At 47.9% G+C, this 18,187-nt stretch overlaps 1 protein-coding gene across 1 annotated transcript in view; it reads right to left on the bottom strand.

Annotated features, from left to right (window-relative positions):
* Positions 1 to 17,094, bottom strand: part of LOC122939998 (agouti-signaling protein-like) — an 80,108-nt gene extending 63,014 nt beyond the window's left edge. Inside the window, exon 1 of the mRNA XM_044296276.1 lies at positions 17,012 to 17,094. Within this exon, the coding sequence (XP_044152211.1) occupies positions 17,012 to 17,027 (16 nt within the window). The 5' untranslated portion in view covers positions 17,028 to 17,094. The remainder of the gene's footprint in view (positions 1 to 17,011) is intronic.
* Between the last annotated feature and the right edge of the window lie 1,093 nt (positions 17,095 to 18,187).

Consider the following 18,187-nt stretch of genomic DNA (forward strand, 5'->3'; position numbering starts at 1 on the left):
CCACTTTAGAGCTATTGCTGTACAATTTAATTTAATGAGAGAAGTACCACTGCACACTCAAGGTTTTCATGCAAATAAAAATGATTTTATTATGACTGGGGTTGAGCGAACCCGAACTGTAAAGTTTGGGTTCGTACCGAACTTTAGTATTTTTGGAACCCGGACCCGAACATTTCAGTAAAAGTTCGGGTTCGGTGATTTCTCTGCGCTTTTTGAAAGACTGCAGAGCAGCCAATCAACAAGCGTTTAACTCTGTGCCCTTAGGTCCCTTTCACACGAGCGTGATTTCCACGCGGGTGCAGTGCGTGACGTGAACGCATAGCACCCGCACTAAATCCTGACCCATTCATTTCAATGGGGCTGTGCACATGAGCGTTTTTTTTCACGCATCACTTCTGCAATGCTTTGAAATCGCAGCATGTTCTATATTCTGTGTTTGTAACGCAGGACAGGCCCCATAGAAGTGAATAAGGCTGCGTGAAAAACGCATTGCATCCGCAAGCAAGTGCGGGTGCGATGCGTTTTTCACTGATGGTTGCTAAGAGACGTTGTTTGTAAACATTCCGTTTTTTATCACGCGCGTGAAAAATGCATCAAAACGCATTGCACCCGCGCGGAAAAACAACTAAACGCAATCGCAGACAAAACTGACTTGTTTTAGTGCCAAAATCGCAGTATTTTCACTGAACGCACCCTGAACGCATCCGGATCAAATCCGTCACGCCCGTGTGAAACCAGCCTTAGGGTACTTTCACACTTGCGTTTTTCTTTTCCTGCATAGAGTTCCGTCATAAGGCTCAATACCGGAAAATAACTGATCAGTTTTATCCCCATGCATTCTGAATGGAGAGAAATCCGTTCAGTTTGCATCAGGATGTCTTCAGTTCAGTCGTTTTGACTGATCAGGCAAAAGAGAAAACAGCAGCATGCTACGGTTTTCTCTCCGGATGAAAAAACTGAAGAAATGCCTGAACGCCGGCATTCAGAATCCGACGTCGGAACTGCCCGCCGGATCACACTGCCGCAAGTGTGAAAGTAGCCTTAGAAGCCATCACAGCCATGCCTGCTAATGGCATGGCTGTGATTGGCCAGTGTAGCATGTGACCCAGCCTCTATATAAGCTGGAGTCACGTAGCGCCGCACGCCACTCTGCTGTGCTTAGTGTAGGGAGAGGATGCTGCTGGTGATTTCAGGGAGAGAATAGGAGAGAACCTTTGCTCAAAATCAGAATCTAACTCAGTGATCTACATACATTGTGTTGTGTGGGTGCAGGGCACAATTTTTTTATCTTGCCCTGAGCCCAGTGACCGAAAAAAAAATAACTTTTATGAGTTAGTCAGGTAGGCGGCGGCGGCCATTTTATGCAAGCTCAGTGCACCAGCACTGCATCTGATCCTTTGGGACATTGAAATCCAAGCTTTAAAAACAGCACAAATAATTTTTGGGCAATTTACAACATCTGGTGCATTTGTAGGCTTAGGGCTCTTTCACACTTGCATTGTCCGGATCCGGCGTGTACTCCACTTGCCGGAATTACACGCCGGATCCGGAAAAACGCAAGTGAACTGAAAGCATTTAAAGACGGATCCGTCTTCAAAATGCGTTCAGTGTTACTATGGCAGCCAGGACGCTATTAAAGTTCTGGTTGCCATAGTAGGAGCGGGGAGCGGGGGAGCGGTATACTTACAGTCCGCGTGGCTCCCGGGGCGCTCCAGAGTGACGTCAGAACGCCCCATGCGCATGGATGACATGCCATGCGATCACGTCATCCATGTGCGTGGGGCGCCCTGACGTCACTCTGGAGCGCCCCGGGAGCCACACGGACGGTAAGTATGCTGCTCCCCCGCTCCCCACTACACTTTACCATGGCTGCCAGGACTTTAGTGTCCCGGCAGCCATGGTAACCACTCTAAAAAAGCTAAACGTCAGATCCGGCAATGCGCCGAAACGACGTTTAGCTTAAGGCCGGATCCGGATCAATGCCTTTTAATGGGCATTCATTCCGGATCCAGCCTTGCGGCAAGTCTTCAGGATTTTTGGCCGGAGCAAAAAGCGCAGCATGCGGTATTTTCTCCGACCAAAAAACGTTCCGTTCCGGAACTGAAGACATCCTGAACGGATTTCACTCCATTCAGAATGCATGGGGATAAAACTGATAGGGATTCTTCCAGCATAGAGCCCCGACGACGGAACTCTATGCTGGAAGACAATAACGCAGGTGTGAAAGAGCCCTAAGTCAGTGTTCAATTTAAGCTAGAAATACAGCCATCATTTTCTGGGTTTTTAAAAACACACTTTTTTGCCAAAAAACACTATTTTCCAGATCTGTAAGTGTTAAATTCAAGTTTAATATATACAGCCTTCATATTCTTTTACCAAAAAAGCACTTTTTTGGCAATATACACTAGTCAGTGTTAGGGTTGAGCGAACCCAAACTGTAAAGTTCGGGTTCGTACCGAACTTTAGGATTTTTGGACCCCGGACATTTCCGTAAAAGTTCGGGTTCGGTGTTCAGCACTTTCTTGGCGCTTTTTAAAAGGCTGCAGAGCAGCCAATCAACAAGTGGTTAACTGTCTGACCTTAGAAGCCATCACAGCCATGCCTATTAATGGCATGGCTGTGATTGTCCATAGCAGCATGTGACCCAGGCTCTATATAAGCTTGAGTCACGCAGCGCTGTACGTCACTCTGCTGAGCTTAGTGTAGGGAGAGGATGCTGCTGGACTTGTGATTTCAGGGAGAGAATAGGACAGACTCTAAGGCCCCATGCACACGGCCGTGTTCCACAGCCGTGTGCGGGCCGTGGAACCGCGGCCTGGATCCCTCCTGAGAGCAGGAGCGCACGGCGTCACTGGTTGCTATGGCGCCGTGCGCTCCCTGCTGCCGCCGCAATACAGTAATACACTGGTATGATCTATACCAGTGTATTACTGTACTGTGCCGGCAGCAGGGAGCGCACGGCGTCATAGCAACCAGTGACGCCGTGCGCTCCTGCTCTCAGGAGGGATCCAGGCCGCGGTTCCACGGCCCGCACACGGCTGTGAAACACGGCCGTGTGCATGGCGCCTAACTCAGCGATCTACCTAGAAATAGTTGTGTGGGTGCAGGACACAATTGTTACCCTGCCCTGAGGCCATTGACCAAAAGACTTTTATAATTCTGTTAGTGAGGTGGTTGGTGGCGGCGGCGGCCATTTTTTGCAAGCTCAGTGCACCAGCACTGCACCTGAGCTTTTAGGACATTGCAAATCACCATTTTTTGGGCAAACTACAACATCTGGATTAGTCAGTGTGCAATTTAAGGTAGAAATAGACCCATCATTTTCTGGGGTTTTAAAAACACTTTTTTGCCAAAAAAACAGTATTTTCCAGATCTGCACGTGTTAAATTCAAGTTTAATATATACAGCTTTCATATTCTGTTACCAAAAAAACACTTTTTTGGGCAATATACAACATCTTGATTAGTCAGTGTGCAATTTAAGCTAGAAATGCACCCATCATTTTCTGGGGTTTGAAAAACACACTTTTTTTGACAAAAAACACTATTTCCAGGCCTTGCAGCATCAGCACATGTGAAATTACAAGCTTATATACTGCTGTCAAATTCAGTTGTTAAACAAACACTTGTTTGGGCACAAAAAATTTAGTTGGCAGCCTTTGATGCAGATGTCATTGTGAGATACACCCTTAATACATTTGGGTTACATTCAGAGATTTTAAATACCACCATGTATACCAATATTGAATTCAGGCTTACACTGGTTCAGACCGTGTAAGATACTACATCTACATACAGGAGTTTGAATCAGGCTTTTGAAATACAGCCATTATGGACAAAGAAATATTTACTTAAGGCCTACACTGGTTCAGACCGTGTGAGATACCCCCTCTACATACAGGGGTTTGAATCAGCCATTTGAAATACAGCCATTTTGGGCAAAGAAATATTTAATTCAGGCCTATACTGGTTCAGGCCCTGTGAGACACACTCTCTATATACAGGGGTTTGATTCAGGCTTTTGAAATACAGCCATTATGGACAAAGAAATATTTACTTCAGGCCTACACTGGTTCAGATCGTGTGAGATACCCCCTCTACATACCGGGGTTTGAATCAGGCATTTAAAATACAGCCATTTGAAAAACAGCCATTTTGGGCAAATACATATTTAATTCAGGCCTATACTGGTTCAGGCCCTGTGAGATACACCCTTTACATACTGTCGTTTTATTCTACTATTAATTAAACACCCATTTAGGGCAATAGCCTAAATTCGAAAAATATGAGGAGAGCGTCAAATAAGGGACGTGGCCCAGGTCGTGGTGTTGCTGGTGGAGCTCCTGTTGCAGGGAGAGGATGTGGTCGATCTGTGCCAGCTACACGCACAAGTGAAACTAGGGTGACCACATTTCCAAACTGCCATTCAGGGACACCCGCCCCGGCCCCCCCGCACCCATGTCCACTCCCCAAAAAATATGATTTTTGATACTTTTTTTTGCCTAATTTTCCGTTTTCAGTGGATGGCAGCGTGGTAAAGTTCTGATCACATGTGTGGTCCGCTCTGCTGGTCACAGGTTATACTAGGTGTGAACATAGCCTTATCCAGGAAAGGGGGATATTTTTTTCGCAAGTTTTTACTAGTTTGGGGAAAAGTTTGGTTTTCCCTTTCACTGCAGCCCAGTAATACAGAGCAGACAATATACTATAAAGTGTCTCCTGCTAGTAGTATATAATACAATCACTTCCATAAACCTCCACTCCACTTGTAATTGTAATCTATGGCTCATCCCTATACCCCTAATATCTATCACAACATGAATGGATAGTAGAGTGAAACGTGACCGGCATACATAAGAAGTTAAGAACGTATGTCATCATCATCCCGCCAGCCAGTTACCTCAGCACAGCTCACTGCTCACATCACTGCGCCGCCTACCAGCAGCTTCATCTCCTCTCAGACTCAGAGTCCTGACGTCATCAGCCGGCGACCTAGGCTAGTGGCGCCGTGAAGTGACGTCACGCTGGGAAGCGGATCACCTCACCGCCCGAAGGTTTCTGTCCGGGTAGGTGATGATTGGACAATGGACTGTAATGTGTGGTGGTCCTGGAGCCTCAGAGCAATTAGCAGAGGTCGGCGGCTGTGGCTCAGGTCATTCCGGGACACTAAATTGTCCCGGAATGAGGGTGACCGGGACCCGGGACAGACTCTCCAAATGCGGGACTGTCCCGGGCAATCCGGGACACGTGGTCACCCTGAGTGAAACCCCTTCCTCAGGTGCGAGTAGGCGACAAAACCTGCAGTGGTATTTGGTCGGGCCTAATGCTGCTCTACGAATGGTGAGGCCTGAACAAGTACAGGAGATAGTAGATTGGGTTGCTCACAGTGGATCCAGTTCCTTCACACTGTCTCTCACCCAGTCTCCTGCTGAAAGACCACAGTTGGCACCTGCAGCTGATGTCCATCAGTCTTTCACCTCACCCCCTTGCAAATCAGCCAAGCAGTCTGAGCCCCAAGTCATGCAGCAGTCTCTTCTGCTTTTTAATGACTCTGTTAGCAGGGTTTCCCAGGGCCATCCACCTATACCTGCCCCAGAAGCGGAAGAGATTGCGTGCACCGATGCCCAACCACTTATCTTTCAAGATGAGTACATGGGAGGACCATCACAGCACGTCTCGGATGATGACGAAACACAGGTACCAACTGTTGGGACTTTCAAAAGTGTGCAGACTGACAAGGAAGGCAGGGGTGAAGACTGGGTGGAAGATGATTTGGAGGACGATGAGATCCTCGACCCAACATGGAATCAAGGTTATGCGAGTGACCTATGTAGTTCAGAGGAAGAGGCGGTGGTCGCACAAAGCCACCAGCACAGCAAAAGAGGGAGCAGGGTGCAAAAGGGGAGCGGCTGTCCTCTAAACAGTACGCATCCTACTGCCCACCGCAGCAAGGGACCGAGCACACCAAAGCCAGCTCCAAGGAGTTCCCTGGCGTGGCAGTTCTTCAGACAATGTGCTGACGACAAGGCACGAGTGGTTTGCATGCTGTGCAATCTGAGCCTGAAGCGGGTCATAAACGTTTGGCATTTAAGTGCAAAGCACTAGCTGCAGTAGAGTAGACACCTCAAAAACCAAGAAAGGTCTCTGGCTCCTCCTGCTTCCTCTTCTGCTGCAGTTGCAGCCTCTTCATCCACCTCTGGAGTGACAGTGCCACCTGCCACCCCGCAAACAGAGGATCTGCCAGCAACACCTACACCTGGGTCACCAAGCATCTCCACAATGTCCCACGGAAGCATTCAGGTCTCCATATCCCAAACGCAGGAGAGGAAGAGGAAGTACCCCCTTACCCACCCGCGATCCCTAGCCCTGAATGCCAGCATTTCTAAATTACTGGCTTTTGAAATGCTGTAATTCCGTCTGGTGGAGACGTATAGTTTTAAAGGCCTTATGGCGGTGGGTGTCCCACAGTATGTCGTGCCCAGCCGCCACTACTTTTCAAGGCGAGCCATCCCTTTCATTCACAACCAAGTAGGGGACAACATCGGGTGTGCACTGCGCAACACCATCTGTGGCAAGGTGCACCTGACTACGGATATGTGGACCAGTAAGCACGGTCAGGGCAGTAATATCTCTGGCCTGAGGCGGATAGCAGTTTGGCGCATGTCCTTCCACCACCGAGGATTGCAGAGCTTTTCTCTTTGCCTCCTGTTGCTTCCTCCTCCTACTCTGCTTCCTCATCCTCTACCAGCACCTCATCCAGTCAGCGTAACACCTTCACCACCAACCTCAGCACAGCCAGGGATAAACCACAGCAGGCAGTTTTAAAACTTGTCTGTTTGGGGGACAAACCCCACACCGCGCAGGAGCTGTGGACGGGCCTTGAACAACAGACCAATGAGTGGTTTGTGCCAGTCATTCTCAAGCCCGGCCTGGTGGTGTCCGATAATGGGCGAAATCTCGTAGCAGCTCTGGGACTAGCCGGTTTGACGCACATCCCTTGCCTGGCACGTGCTGAATTTGGTGGTGCAAACAATCCTTAAAAATTACACCGATATGTCAGAGATGCTGCATAAAGTCGTGGCAATGCAAACATTGAGGTGTTGTTTCCCCAGGTTCCAGTCCGGGACTTGAGGCATGCTCATGTCCAGGGATCCTATTAAATCCTGCTACTGGATCTTGGGTGTGGCTCACTCTGGAGTGTCTTGTGAAGCAGAGTCCTGGTGAGGCTCTGTGTGAGTGGTCCCAGCCGGGTGGGCTGAGGGGCAATGAGGCTAGGCGATAGCCTGAACTTTGGGGGACGCAGTGACGCCTGTGAAACAAGGATCACGAGGCCAGAGTCGGGAGGACTACTGGGCCACAATCCCCCAAAAGGTATTGAAGTGTCACAGCCTGGAGGTTGCTGGACTGAATGGCTGAGGAAAGCCGGATTTGTGTTCCATGTGTGACCAGGGCTCTCTCGAGTCAGGGATACGCTTATGTGTTTAGTTAGTGCCTAGCCAGGCAAGGGTTTGTTATTTTGTGTGGAGGTCACACGTGATAAGTTGAAGCTGCGACTTCTTAACCTGTGCTTTGCTACAGTGTCTGAAATAAAGCAAGAGTTTGGACATTATAATCATGTCTGCGAACATATCTGTGAGTGTTAACCCCTGAAAAGAGACGATCCCCTACAGCGCGCTTTCAGCATTCTCACCCTGCTGCTGCTCGCCTGTCAGCACTGCAGCGTAACTTCGGCCTTCCCGCTCACCGCCTCATATGCGACGTGCCCACAAGGTGGAACTCCACCTTGCACATGCTGGCCAGACTGTGCGAGCAGCAGCAGACGATAGTGGAGTTTCAGCTGCAGCACGCTCGGGTGAGTCGCTTGGCGGAAAAGCACCACATCACCACCAATGACTGGGCCTCCATGCGAGACCTGTGTTCCTTGTTGCGCTGTTTCGAGTACTCCACCAACATGGCCAGTGCCGATAACGCCGTTCTCAGCGTTACTATCCCACTTCTATGCCTCCTTGAAAAAACGCTCATGGCGATGATGGAAAAGGATGTGGCACAGGAGGAGGAGGAAGAGGGATCATTTCGTAGGGTTTCCGGCCAGTCATTCCCAAGTGGCTCTAAGGGTGGGTTCCTGCACCCACAAACGCCAGGTACACAATTGTCCAGCCAGGGCACAGTTCTGGAGGATGACAAGGAGGAGATGGAGGAGGAGGAACTATGTTCACAGCAGGGTGGCACCCAGACCAGCTCATGGCCATCACTGGTGCGTGGATGGGGGGATACAGAGGACACAGACGATACACCTCTGACAGAGGACAGCTTATCGTTGCCTCTGGGCAGCCTGGCACACATGAGCGATTACAGGTCCTTCTAAAAAAATTAGCATATTGTGATAAAGTTCATTATTTTCTGTAATGTACTGATAAACATTAGACTTTCATATATTTTAGATTCATTACACGCCAACTGAAGTAGTTCAAGCCTTTTATTGTTTTAATATTGAGGATTTGGGCATACAGCTCATGAAAACCCAAATTTCCCATCTAAAAAAATTAGCATATTTAATCCGACCAATAAAAGAAAAGTGTTTTTAATACAAAAAAAGTCAACCTTCAAATAATTATGTTCAGTTATGCACTTAATACTTGGTCGGGAATCCTTTTGCAGAAATTACTGCTTCAATGCGGCGGGGCATGGAGGCAATCAGCCTGTGGCACTGCTGAGGTGTTATGGAGGCCCAGGATGCTTCGATAGCGGCCTTAAGCTCATCCAGAGTGTTGGGTCTTGCGTCTCTCAACTTTCTCTTCCCAATATCCCACAGATTCTCTATGGGGTTCAGGTCAGGAGAGTTGGCAGGCCAATTGAGCACAGTAATACCATGGTCAGTAAACCATTTACCAGTGGTTTTGGCACTGTGAGCAGGTGCCAGGTCGTGCTGAAAAAATGAAATCTTCATCTCCATAAGGCTTTTCAGCAGATGGAAGCATGAAGTGCTCCAAAATCTCCTGATAGCTAGCTGCATTGACCCTGCCCTTGATAAAACACAGTGGACCAACACCAGCAGCTGACATGGCACCCCAGACCATCACTGACTGTGGGTATTTGACACTGGACTTCAGGCATTTTGGCATTTCCCTCTCCCCAGTCTTCCTCCAGACTCTGGCACCTTGATTTCCGAATGACATGCAACAGTCCAGTGCTGCTTCTCTGTAGCCCAGGTCAGGCGCTTCTGCCACTGTTTCTGGTTCAAAAGTGGCTTGACCTGGGGAATGCGGCACCTGTAGCCCATTTCCTGCACACGCCTGTACACGGTGGCTCTGGATGTTTCTACTCCAGACTCAGTCCACTGCTTCCGCAGGTCGCCCAAGGTCTGGAATCAGTCCTTCTCCACAATCTTCCTCAGGGTCCGGTCACCTCTTCTCGTTGTGCAGCGTTTTCTGCCACACTTTTTCCTTCCCACAGACTTCCCACTGAGGTGCCTTGATACAGCACTCTGGGAACAGCCTATTCGTTCAGAAATTTCTTTCTGTGTCTTACCCTCTTGCTTGAGGGTGTCAATGATGGCCTTCTGGACAGCAGTCAGGTCGGCAGTCTTACCCATGATTGCGGTTTTGAGTAATGAACCAGGCTGGGAGTTTTTAAAAGCCTCAGGAATCTTTTGCAGGTGTTTAGAGTTAATTAGTTGATTCAGATGATTAGGTTAATAGCTCGTTTAGAGAACCTTTTCATGATATGCTAATTTTTTTAGATAGGAATTTTGGGTTTTCATGAGCTGTATGCCAAAATCATCAATATTAAAACAATAAAAGGCTTGAACTACTTCAGTTGGTGTGTAATGAATCTAAAATATATGAAAGTCTAATGTTTATCAGTACATTACAGAAAATAATGAACTTTATCACACTATGCTAATTTTTTTAGAAGGACCTGTACATGCTGCAGTGTCTCCGCAAATTCTAATTTGTGCTGATTACTGGATGGCCACGCTGCTGGATCCCCTTTACAAGGACAACGTACCGTCCTCAATTCTGTCACTGGAGCGTGATTGTAAGATGCGCGAGTACAAGCGCACGCTGGTAGACACGCTGCTGGTGGTATTCCCACCTGACAGGGGGGGCACAGTGGAAGTACAAGGCAAAGTCAGAGGAAGGGGAAGAGGTCGCCAACGCAGCTGGGGCACCGCCAGCATCTCAAAAGGCAGGGTTAGCATGGACGAAATGTGGAAAAGCTTTGTCAGCAAGTGTCATGGTCTTACCTTCTTGCTTTTCTCCTTCGTTTGACATGTGCTGGCGGCCATCTTGGTTTCTGGGTTTCTTGTAGCCTCCCATCCTGCGGCTTCTCCTTCCCACTGGGAGGAGCTGGATGCCTAGCTCATATATATAGGAGGTCTGTGGCTTCAGTTCCTTGCGTGGTCCTCCTGTGTTCACATGCTTCTAAGACTGCTGCTGCTTCTGGTTCCTGATCCTGGCTTCGTCTGACTACCCTGCTGGTTCCTGATCCAGGCTTCGTCTGACTACCCTGCTGGTTCCTGATCCAGGCTTCGTCTGACTACCCTGCTGGTTCCTGACCTCTGGCTTCGCAAGACCCTGCTTCGGTTTAGCCATCCGTTTGGACTTTTGCCTTACAGCTTGATTTTCAATAAAGCCTTCTTATTTCCACTTATCTCTTGTTGTACGTCTGGTTCATGGTTCCTTGACAGCATGCCACAGCAACCAACACCACCAGCTGATATGAAACTTCTTAGCAGGATGCAGCATTTCACCAACATGGTGGAGCAGTATGTGTGCAGGCGCCTACACGTACTGAATGACGGGTCTGTCCCCTTCAACTTCTGGGTCTCCAAATTGGGAACATGGCCTGAGCTTGCCCTTTACGCCTTGGAGGTGCTGGTCTGCCCTGCAGCCAGTGTTTTATCTGAACGTGTGTTTAGCACGGCATGGGGCGTCATCACAGACAAGCGCAGCCGCCTATCCACAGCCAATGTGGACAAGCTCACGTTCATTAAAATGAACCAGGCATGGATCCCACAGGACTTGTCCGTATCTTGTGCAGAATAGACATGTATACCGGCACTAACCAGCCATGGTTATACTGCAGCGCAATTGCTCATTCTTGTATTTTGGATATTTCACACTCTTTGTGTACCCTGAAAAATAAAATTAAAACCAAAAACCTCCTCCACCGCTGCTTCCACCTACACCGCTACGTCCACCGCCTCCTCAAACTCCTACTCCATATGTAACCTCAAAAATCTAATTATTATTATTTTTTTTATTTGTACATATTTTATTTTATGTCATTTCACTACTTTGTCACTTACATTTTTCGGGTGAAATTCACAAATTTTGGGGTGTAATATACCCCTCCTCTACCTAGTTAACAGCTTAATAAATTTCACAAATTTTTCTGTTACATTCTTGGGTTGACATTATACAATTTTAGACGTGAATAAACCCCTGCTTTGCATAGGTGACAGGGAATACAATTTCATAAATTCTTCAGTAATTAATGGCGTCACATCCTTTCATTCAATGCTTAAACTTTAAAAAGTTGTCACACTTTTATGCTTTAAAAATTTCTCCCATAATCCAACTCTATCATTTTAAATTTGAAAAAAATGAATCCTCCCTTGGATGTGGTCTCTCTTTCTCACGCTCCCTCTCCGGCGTGGAACCCTGATTCCCCACCACCCGTGATCATCAAGGTAGGCGCAGAAAAGAACATTGAAAGTTGATAGAGCAGATATCCAATAAGATCGTAAACATCACGGGGACGTGCGGCATGTTGGGGCAGTAAATTTGCACAGGTCTACACGAACTGACTGACTTCTGGGTCTCCAAATTGGGCACATGGCCTGAGCTTGCCCTTTACCCCTTGGAGGTGCTGGCCTGCCCTGCAGCCAGTCAATTGTCTGAACGTGTGTTTAGCGGGGGGTCTATCACAGGTTATATTTCCCAATGTTTTGGGGTGTACCCTAATTTAAAAAATAAAATTTTAAACCAAAAAACAGTGTAGGCTACCTCCTCCTCTACTGCCGCTTCCACCTACACCGCCACATCCACCGCCTCCTCAACCTCCTACTCCATATGGACCTCGTCCTCCTAGATCAAGATTATTATTTTTTATTTTTATGTATTTTATGTTATTTAAAGTCATTTCCCTATCCACATTTGCACTTGCCATGTTCTTAACCACATTTTGATGCCTTTTGCAGCCCTCTAGCCCTTAAACACTATACAGCCCCCACACTATACAGGCCTCCCACACTATACAGGCCCCCCACACTATACAGGCCTCCCACACTATACAGGCCTCCCACACTATACAGGCCCCCACACACTATACATGCCCCCACACAGTATACATGCCCCCACAGTATGCAGACCCCCACACTATACAGGCCCCCCACACTATACAGGCCCCCCCCACAGTATACAGGCCCCCAACAGTATACAGGCCCCCCACAGTATACAGTTCCACACAGTATACAGTTCCACACAGTATACAGGCCCCCACAGTATACAGTCCCAAACAGTATACAGCCCCCACAGTGTACAGCCCCCCACAATATACAGGCCCCCCACAGTATACAAGCCCCCCCACACTATACAGGCCCCCCACAGTATACAGCCCTCCCCACAGTATACAGCCCCCACACAGTATACACCCCCCCCCACAGTATACAGGCCCCCCACAGTATACAGGCCCCCCACAGTATACAGGCCCCCCACAGTATACAGGCCCCCCACAGTATAAAGGCCCCCCACAGTATACAGGCCCCCCACAGTATACAGCACCCCACTATACAGTAGTTTACAGTATATTAACATAACAGCCCCTGTCACCTTTTTCTGATGTAATCTTCACACAAAAAAGCTCCACAGTTAACTTCTGCAACACTCCTGGTAGGACTTGTGATAACCTCATAGCCATGTGACTAGTAATATTGCGAGGTTACTGGTCACATGGTGATGATGTCATCTAAGGTCCTAGATCACAGCTCTAACACAGTACGATGCCTGGACTCAGTGCCGGCAGGCATGGCATGGCAGCACCCCCTGTGTAGCTGACAGCCTGACACTCGGGGCAGTCGCTAGCAGGGCTCAAGACAGTGGCGTACCGCCCATAGAGGCAGACCACGCCACTGCTATGGGGCCCGCGGCACTGGGGGGCCCGTAGCGCAGATAAGGCCCCGCCACACTATTTGGCCCCGCCCACTCATGACCTGCAGCCGGCTATGCGGCTGCTTTTCTCCCCAGGGCCCAGCCCCAACATCAACTCTTCTCCGCAATCGCCGCGCCGCCCCGCCCCCCCCGCCTCCATGTTTAGCTGAATCGCCTCCCAGAGGCGCGGCTAAGTCCTCAACACCCGCCCCCCTCCTCAGCGCCGCGCTCTGCAAACACCCGATCCTCCTCTCGTCGGCGTCCCAAATCCCGCGCAGGCGCAGTGCCGGCGATTGCCTGCGCTCTGATAATACGGCTGAGGGCAACAGCTTCAACATGTTGAAGCTGTTCGATGTTGAAGCTGTTGCCCTCAGCCGTATTATCAGAGCGCAGGCGCAGGCACTGCGCCTGCGCGGGATTTGGGACGCCGACGAGAGGAGGATCGGGTGTTTGCAGAGCGCGGCGCTGAGGAGGGGGGCGGGTGTTGAGGACTTAGCCGCGCCTCTGGGAGGCGATTCAGCTAAACATGGAGGCGTTAGTAGTTTTCATATTTAGGCGGGCACGGCACTTCAGAGGGGCACCGTTCCTGGGCACCGTGGAGAAAGAAAAACGCCCCTCTGGGCTCCAGTCCTTGCAGCTGGAGCCCAGAAGGTACTTTATTAAACATGGATCCATGAGTACCTTTTTTCCATCTGTCTTGTTCTTTTGATTGTGAGTCTTGTCATTTCTTCAAAAAAATCGATTCTTATGATATGTAAATGACGCTGTAAGGAGCCCAGAGGGGCGTTATTCTTTCTCCACTGTGCCCAGGAACGCCCCTCTGAAGTGCCGTGCCCGGCTAAATTTGAAAACTAATAACGCCTCCAAGTTCATCTAAATCGCCTCCCAAATCCGATCCTCCACTCGCTGGCATCCCAAATCCCGCGCAGGCGCAGTGTCGGCGATTGCCTGCACTATGATAAGATGACTGACGGCACTGCGCCTGCGCGGGATTTGGGATGCCGGCGAGAGGAGGATCGGGGTGTTTGCCGCAGAGCGCGGCACTGAGGAGGGGGGGTGTTGAGCACTTAGCCGCGCCTCTGGGAGGTGATTTAGATGAACTTGGAGGCGTTATTAGTTTTCAAACTTAGGCGGGCACGGCATTTCAGAGGGGCGTTCCTGGGCACCGTGGAGAAAGAATAACGCCCCTCTGGGCTCCTTACAGCGTCATTTGCATATCATAAGAATCGATTTTTTGAAGAAATGACAAGACTCACAATCAAAAGAACAAGACAGATGGAAAACAGGTACTCTGTTAAACATGGATTCATGAAAAAAAAATTGGGGGTAAATTGCTAGTGACAGATTGCCTTTAAGGCTACTTTCACACTTGCGTTCAGAGCGGATCAGTCTGGTGTCTGCACAGACGGATCCGCACCTATAATGCAAACGCTTAGATCCGTTCAGAACGGATCTGTTTGCATTAACATGATGGTGCAAACGGATCCGTTTTGACTTTACATTGAAAGTCAATGGGGGACGGATCCGTTTGAAAATTGAGCCATATTGTGTCAACTTCAAACGGATCCATCCCCATTGACTTACATTGTAAGTCTGGACGGATCCGTTTGCCTCCGCACGGCCAGGCGGACACCCGGACGCTGCAAGCAGCGTTCAGGTGTCTGCCTGCTGAGTGGAGCGGAGGACAGACGGAGCCATACTGATGCATTCTGAGCGGATCCGCATCCATTCAGAATGCATTAGGGCTGGAGGGATCCGTTCGGTGCCGCTTGTGAGAGCCTTCAAACGGAACTCACAAGCGGAGACCCGAACGCCAGTGTGAAAGTAGCCTAACATGGCACCCCAAATAAGGAGACCTGCAGGCTGCAGCAGATATCCCATGTGACAGGTCACCCCCAGGAAACCCCTAACAGTTTCTGTAGGTCATGTATAAATTTATTTAATGGGGGTGTGTCATGGGAGGAGCAAGGTCAGGAAGTGGGAGGGGCCATGGTGGGTAGTGGGCGGGGTTAAGGGGCCCAATTCAGATTTTTGCTATGGGGCCCAGTGATTCCTATGTACGCCTCTGGCTCAAGAGGCAGCTGCCTTGGGCCCCCCAGGAGCAACTGGGCCTGGGGCAGCTGCCCCTTTTGCCCCTTGGTAAAGACGGCCCTGACTATAGGGGCACTATTACTACTACATGTTGTCTGGTAGATAATTATTTCTATTGGTGGGATTTTGGGGAGCACTGTTACTTTGGTGGGCACCCTGGCATGGTATCGGCTTAGTACAATTATTTTTGGGGAACATTATAATTATAATATATAATAATATATTTATAAAATATAATAATTATAATAATTATTGTAGCACAGCGGCCACAATATTAGAGGGGTCTTAATTAAGTGGGAGGATAATGGAAAACTAGAAAACTAAGATGTCTGTCTGTCAAACAGAGAGAGAACCCGCAGAGAGAAGAGATATCTGAAAATAAATCATCATGGCGGTGTGGTGAAAAAGGAGAAGATGAGGACAGAGAACATCTACATCAAAGAAGATGTCCCTGGATGTAAGAGGTATGTGGACCTGTATTAGGCTACCTTCACATCTGAGTTAGTGATTCTGGCGGGCCCTTCCAGCAGAGAACCGCCTGCCGGAATGCTCCAGCAGTGCTGAATGCAGACAGAATCTCCACCGGCCACATTAACTATAGCCCCCCCCCCCCAATCTGATATTGATCACCTATCCTAAATGAAGGTCATCAACATTAAAAGCCCGGAAAACCCCTTTAAGCTCAGTTCACAACCCTATAGTACTCCAATTTATGCCTATTTTGAGAGCGTACCAACTGTTGCCAATTTTTCTTTTCAACTTAGGGTCCATTCACACATCCATGTGTGTTTTGCGGCTTCATGGATCCGCAAAACACAGACACCGGCAATGTGCATTCTGCCTTTTGCGGACCGCACATCGCCAGCACTAATAGAATATGCCTATTGCAGACAAGAATAGGACATGTTCTATCTTTTGGGGGATCGGAATTGCAGACCCGGAAGTACGGGTCCGCATTTCCGTATCCGGGCCGCACATCGACACATAGAAATGAATGGGTCCACATTTCCGTTCTGCAAAATGCGGAACGGAATTGCGGACCCATGAATGGAGCATTGTAGTCAAGCAAAATGACTATAAATGTACACAAAATCTTCCTTAGTCCCTGAATCTGCAGCTTTTGTCCTAGGCTGATGTAAGCTATAGTACTAAAATCTGTTAAAAGTTTGAAAATCACAGCAACAGCATTGAGAGCATTGAGAGCATCCAGGACTGCAGTTGCCCTGCCATACAAACTTATCATGTTAGTTAGAATAATATTTTCTTATCAATCAATGCTGGGTATTTTATTCATTTTACAGACTTAGGTCTCTTGCACACGACCGTATGTATTTTGCGGAAGTCCATGTGAATTCCGTATTTTGCAGAACGGAACAGCTGGCCCCTAATAGAACAGTACTATCCTTAATAATATGACAAGTTCTATATTTTAGCGGAACGTATATATGGAAATACGGAAACTGAATGCACACGGAGTACCTTCCGTTTTTTTTTTGCGGACCCATTGAAATGAATGGTTCCGTATATGGTCCACAAAAAAAATTATAATTGAACGAACACTTATCGAAAATACGTTTGTGCAAGCCTTTACTGCTAGGGTACATGCTTGAAGCTTCATTAAGAACAACAACCACAGACCAAGCTCATTTGCTAGTCATGGTTTATTGGAGGAGATTTCCAGTTTTCCATTTCTGCAGGGTGGTGAAGGTGACAACATCTGCAACACCAAAATAACCACAACTCATCCAATATATATTAAGATCTTACCTAAGTCTGCTGTCATGCGGGTTGGACACCATACAGCGGTCGAACAGCCAAGCAGCTGCAGCGATACTGCCAGGAACTGTGTATTGCTATTGAAAGAAGTGGTAAGTCTTTAACAAGCTGCAAGGAGTTACCACTTCTTTAATTAGTGATCTACAATATAAACTTTTGAAGCCAGTGATTGGCTGTAGCAGTCACGTGTTGTGGCCCTGTTGTCAGAAATGGAAATCTGCTATAGTCAGCAGACATTGACCAGTGCTATAATTTTTGGCAATTTCTTTAGTAAGAAATAGTAAATAAGTTGGACCACCGGGGATCATGTCCTCTCCTGCTTCTACTTCTGAAGAGTGGCTAGAGGAGAGAACATTTCAAGCTATTATGAAAACTGCAAATATTTATCTGTTTAATGTCACCAAACTGTCACAGATCATTTCATAAATCCCCCCCTTAGCTTTAATCCTTGCGTAATCAAGAAAAAATCTGTCATGTAATGAACATACAAGTGCTTGACTCTTTACAGATACAATAGTGTCCATATAATGTATCCATCAAACGATCAAAAGTTTTTTATTTCTTGAAAGTAAACAATGCAGCTTCCCACTGATCAGAAGCAAACACAGATCTGAAAATCCAAGAGGAATTGTTACAATTAGACTACATGCAATTGCGGATCTGCAAAAAAAACGTATGCCATCCGTTTTTTTTTTTTTGTTGCAGATCCATTGTAACAATGCCTAAAACGGACAAGAATAGGACATGTTCTATTTTTTTTTCCGGGGCTACGGAACGGACATACGGATGTGGAAAGCACATGGTGTGCTGTCCAGATTTTTTGCAGACCCATCGAAATGAATGGGTCCGCGTGCTAACCGCAAAAAAAAAAAAACTGAAGGAAACGGAAACAAAATACGTTCGTGTGCATGTAGCCTTAGTGGGTTGGAAATTGAGTTAACTTTCCATTGTACAACGAACAACTTATTTGCTGAAACCTTTCAAAATGCATTGTTGCATTTTCAGTGAAGAAGTCTGGGTTCGGGTTTGGGTACCACATTCAGTTTTTTATAACGGTCGTGCAAAACGCATTGCACCTGTGTGATAAAAACTGAACAACGTAACGCAATCGCAGTCAAAACTGACTGAAATTGTGTGCACACTGGCGTGGGTTTACCGCAATGCACA

The sequence above is a fragment of the Bufo gargarizans genome, chromosome 6 (assembly GCF_014858855.1).
Source record: "Bufo gargarizans isolate SCDJY-AF-19 chromosome 6, ASM1485885v1, whole genome shotgun sequence".
Taxonomy (NCBI): domain Eukaryota; kingdom Metazoa; phylum Chordata; class Amphibia; order Anura; family Bufonidae; genus Bufo; species Bufo gargarizans.